The sequence below is a fragment of the Leptonotus elevatus genome, chromosome 3, assembly GCF_054856555.1.
Source record: "Leptonotus elevatus isolate MCC_2025b chromosome 3, RoL_Lele_1.0, whole genome shotgun sequence".
NCBI lineage: Eukaryota > Metazoa > Chordata > Actinopteri > Syngnathiformes > Syngnathidae > Leptonotus > Leptonotus elevatus.
The window spans coordinates 12,912,736-12,917,888 of NC_141241.1; the positions used below are offsets into that span (position 1 = coordinate 12,912,736).

Below are 5,153 nucleotides of genomic sequence, written 5' to 3' on the forward strand. Positions count from 1 at the left end.
TATAGAAAAGCATGTTTGAAAGGTCTATGACCATTTCCAACCAAATTATAGTCCATAGAATTGGTGTAAAAGTTCATTGTAAATATGACAAACAAGCAAACACATTGTGCCATTAGAAAAGTGAAATGTTTAACTAAAAATACACAGTATACAAACAAAGCAGAGTTTATTAGCACTTGCTGCTACTCCAGTGAAGAGGTTTTAAAATGTAGCTCTTCAGAGAACTTGCCAGACGTGTTTACAATGGGGGAAAATTTATTTATTTATTTAATACTTATGAAGCAGTCCTAAAGCACAATTGAAACCTTTAAATGACCGGATACACACAAGGCTTTTAAATGGCAGCCTCAAGGTTTTCAATCATAAAAGGTAACCACATAATGAAGTGCATTTTGCCACATTATAAAATATGGTTGTATTCCATTACTCTGCTATTTACAGTCCAGAGCAATTATATTTCCAAGGCCCATTCCAAGGTATATCTTTTGGATTTACCTTGTCTCAGTGTAATATTGTAATTGTTAGTTACATTTCACTGCTAATAAATTATGCACAAGTTCGGTAATTAATTGAATACATAATGATTTTGTCAGGTATATACACACTTTCAGCCCCATCCCTCTTTTTCAATGTTCTCCATGTGCTCTGCATAAAGCCAGCTTTGAGTGAACTCCTGGCTCTTTTCCATCAACTGGAACAGCTGAAGATATTGTCTAGGATGAACGTGACCTGTCAGGATATCTTCCGGAAGTCCCATTTCGGACAACAATTTACTCCCACTGTCAGGTGACCAAAGACTTTAAAAGAGAAAGGGGAGGAAAAAGAGAGGAATAGTAAGAATGGTTCACATTGGCTGTCATTTCCTCATATTGTACATGTATAATGGATACTGGACAGTTGGTGTAGTGGGGCATGCGTCTGGGGTTCGATTACAAGTCAGTTCCTCAATACCCATCCACAAATGATCCCAAGCCACAAAAACTAGACAACTGACCCCAATAACATTTAAAGTTGCGTAAAGAGGTTAACAGAGTGGATAGAAAAAGTCTAAACGCACAAACCCTTCAGCCTTCTTTTAGAAATCACCATTTAACGGTATAAGAGGATGGGCACACCAAATTATTTCAGTTACATTTTTTAATTCACTTCTCAAAGATAAGATAGCTGTAAAGTTTATAGGTTACATCTTAAAAAAGATTTATCTTTGTCTCTTTCTCTTTTTTAAAAATCACAAAAAATATACAAATAAATAAACAAAAAAACTTGGCTTGTGTGGGCTCAATAGTCCCGCCTGGATGATAACATACATTTGGGGCATATATGTACCACCAGTTGTTGTAATGTGGACCACTGGTTTAGATTGTTATGAGTTACCAGGGTCCTGCATAATGGTGCAAAAAATAGTAATCCTCATATTTATATAGGGGCATTCTAAAATTCTTACACGACTTAATTTACAGTCACAAGACACTCATTCAACTATACCAACAGAAATCACTGTTTAAAAAAAAAAAAAAAGAAGAAAAAAAAATGATTGCACATCCATGCTTTCATTTACCTCTCAAGATAAGTAAAATGACAACATTGTCACAATTAAACTGTGCAAAAGTGTGATTGCTTACTTAAGCTTATTAATGAGCTTCTCCTTCCTTTTCACCAAACACTGTTTGACCATCACAAAAAGCGTGGAGGCGTTTGAAGGTGTGAGGCCAGCAGAGAACAGGTCAGCCCGTGGACGCAGACGAACCAGGCACATGTGATCATTGGGAAGCTAAGAGGCAAAAGTGGAGAAAAAAAAATGGGTCTTAAAAGTGCTTAGGTCAGTCATGTTTAATATACAAATTGAATCGGTCATTACTAAGCCTTTGCGAGGAGATGCCCTCTGGTTGGTTGCCACAAACGACTCCCAGGGCTCCTGTAAACACAAACGAACACATCTTAAATCGAGACAGGTGTATTTCATATTGTGGCGGGTGAGTTATTGAACAGTTTAGTCATGTAAAAGTTCATTTTGATACATTGTATACCTTGTGAAGTAGCTCAACATGACAGGCCATCTGCCAGAGGACACTGAGGGATTGGTAGTGCAACATTTTACCAGGAGGTGTCACCATGGACTGGCAGAGAACAAATCCACATACAATCCAAGTCAATGGTTAGTACATTGCCTGCTGGTTACATGCAGTACACATACAAATTCCAGTATGAAAGTATAGTATAAATCCGCTTACGATGTATTCGCGCTCACTCATAAAGAGGTTGAGCTCAATTCTTCCATAACTGTAAATGGACAGTCGTTCAAACAGAGCATAAGCTAACTTCAGCAATGTGGAACGCTCATTGTGCTTCGGCACGATGGCCACAACTTTCACTGGGAAGTCTAAAAGAGATTGAAATAAATAAAACATGGACAATATAGCAAAGATTTCAGAATTTTTGTATTGCGTGTGTGTGTGTGCGTGTTTGTTGCCCACCATCCAACCAGTTGGCCTCTGTTATTCCCAGGTCAGTGAATAGTTTGTCAGCGAACATAAGTGGTGGTTTGTTGTTGCTTCCACTCCAGAAAGGGTCCAATCTGAAGAAGTCACAATGAACCACTTCCAGCTGACCATCAAGTTGGCCTTCCAGTGCCTAAAGTGACGCAACAACACCTAATTCACTCACTTGTGAAAAATTCATCAGTGGTGCATCATCAAGTTATCTTATGTGGAACCTCCAATGTCCAACAACACAAAAGTGGTTCACAGTTGAGTTAGGAGGGGAAAATATTTTACATTGTATTTAACAGTGGTTACTTTCTCTTTATGATTATACACACAGACAGTTTGGACAATCAATATGTCAGTAAAAATAACTTGCCTTCACAGCTAATAAAAGTGTTTAAAACTAGAAGAACCTAGAAGTCAACCAGCATCAATTGTGTTCCACTTTGGAGGTTGCACTGTACATGCACAATGCAGTCATGATTCAAACAGATGTTTTTTACCTGCAGATCATTCAAGAAAGTTTTTTCTGACTCAAGAGCCACGACTCTTTGAGCTCCAGCATTGAGCAAGGTCTTAGTCAACACCCCAGGACCTATGTCCAACAAATAAATGTATGCATCTATTATATCCATTCCGCAGAAATAGATGTTATTTATGCATGCTGATCACCAACTTGTGTAAAAATAACAAAGTGACAAAGCGCATACAGTACCTGGGTTACATTCAATGACAACAGTCTTGGCACTGTGTAGGTCAGGCCCCACATGATGTGCTACTATCTTAGCCACCTCTGGGTCCACTATGAAGCGTCTGGATTTTACAGAGGCGCGAGCTTTACGTATATTGTCCTCAACTTCGCCGAGATCCAGAAAATCATAAAAGCACGGAGGTCGGCATTGTCCCTGGAGAAAGATGTACAAAAACATATCCGTTTAATTCACTTCTACCACTGCAATGCTGAGAGCAACCACAAGCATGTGAACACAACACTGAGCAAATCGTGTAAATACAATTTTCAAGGATTTGAAACAACAGTGGCATTTTAAAGGACCATGACGACCACATATAATTGCAGTCATTTTTACCATGGGGCAGATATGACATCTGTAAAGCTGAAGACCACAGTTGAGTTTAAAAAGAAAGTGTTCAGAGTAAAATTGACAAAACATTTCAATCCTAAATGCAAAGAGCCAGGCCACACAAAGAACATTAGAGGGGAAAATATAAGTTAATGAACAGATAACTGTCTACCTTTATAGCCACAGCAGACAAGTTCCTGTGAGAGAGTGCTGAAGAGGGGGACGTCCTCTCTGCACGGGGCTGCTGGGAGTTTGCGCCAAGTGTTGGCCGACTAGGCCCGGCGGGGGACAGAGAATCAAGGCTATAAGCCCTTCCATGAAACATTGGGTGACTGGGCACTCTAGGTGCCACTAACATTGTCCTCCGTAAACAAAATTGACTTGTAATGGCCGGACAGCAAGAGGCGCCAGAGACCAGCTCCAACAGCCTACAGATGTTGGTGGACATGTTGGACCTGCAGACAGCCATCAAACACCCAAAGGGAATGCAAAGGGCCTGAAGAAGTCGCTTCCTAAAAGGAGTCGAGAGAATAAGATATAGTATTATGACGGATCACTGTATTTCTTGACATGTATGAATGTATACAATTTTACGTGTTTTTTTTTTAATTCAGACACTGAACGAAATCCACATATACCTGTTCACTTGCAACATTTCTGCCAGCCTGATTTGAAAGCCATAATAAAGACAAGTGTATGTACGTTTTCTTCATAACGGTTCATATTACTATAGTAATACAAGTTCAATGCTCTACTTTTACAATATACCCGTACTGGACTGAACATTGTCCTGCGTGCACGTGGAAAGGCAAACATTGACGTAGCACGAAATAACATACATTTTAATAACCAATAACTTGTTCTGCTTTTTGTGTATATGCACTAAAACAACATTTGTAAACTGAAATATAATATTGTACAATAAAAAGTATGGCTAGGAGAGAAGGCTGATCACGCGTTAGCAAATTTGCTAACATAAGCGTTCACCATATAAGCAGCAGTCATCTGGACATACCTCACTGTGGAGCTCCTCTATTAATCATATACAACTGTTGCGAAGGCCGGGTTTCGAATTCGTTTCATTGTTGCCCGTTTATTTGTAAACTCTGTGACATTGAGCTCCAAGCATTTTGACCCCACATTTGTTATGCGCGAACGCTCGTGGTGTTTCAGTCGCATAGTTTGGACGTCATCGATGCAGCCAATCAGCCGTATTGGTCAGGGCACTTCGAGGGAAGGCGTTCTTCTCGGCAAAAAAAGAAAATAAAAAAAGAAGCATATTACTGTATCCTAAAAGGAAAATACAACACTATCTAACTTTTACACCTCTGCAAACTAAAAACACAGAGTATTTGCGTCTAATTAGTACTGTATCGCTATGGATGTGTCAATCAAACCAATGGGACATAAACATTTGAGAACAATTGTAAATTACATTACTTGAAATTGTTCCAAATAATTAGTTTATCTCTATTGGTTTTTTGTACGTAGACATTTAAAAAAAAAACACACACACACACATCAAATATAACCTAGAAGTGCACGCCTTCACTAGGAAACGTGTCTATCCGTCTCCGCCATGTTTAAT

At 39.1% G+C, this 5,153-nt stretch overlaps 1 protein-coding gene across 1 annotated transcript; it reads right to left on the minus strand.

The window, feature by feature from the left end:
* Positions 1-149: 149 nt before the first annotated feature.
* On the minus strand, positions 150-4,749 carry tfb2m (transcription factor B2, mitochondrial). The gene is made up of 10 exons (XM_086071496.1): positions 4,581-4,749; positions 3,738-4,077; positions 3,199-3,388; positions 2,987-3,078; positions 2,475-2,631; positions 2,232-2,380; positions 2,028-2,117; positions 1,859-1,915; positions 1,623-1,771; positions 150-797 (listed from the first exon to the last, which is right to left on the minus strand). The coding sequence occupies exons 2-10, from the start codon at positions 4,032-4,034 to the stop codon at positions 608-610; spliced, it is 1,371 nt and encodes a 456-aa protein (XP_085927622.1). The 5' UTR covers positions 4,035-4,077; positions 4,581-4,749; the 3' UTR covers positions 150-607.
* Positions 4,750-5,153: the final 404 nt, after the last annotated feature.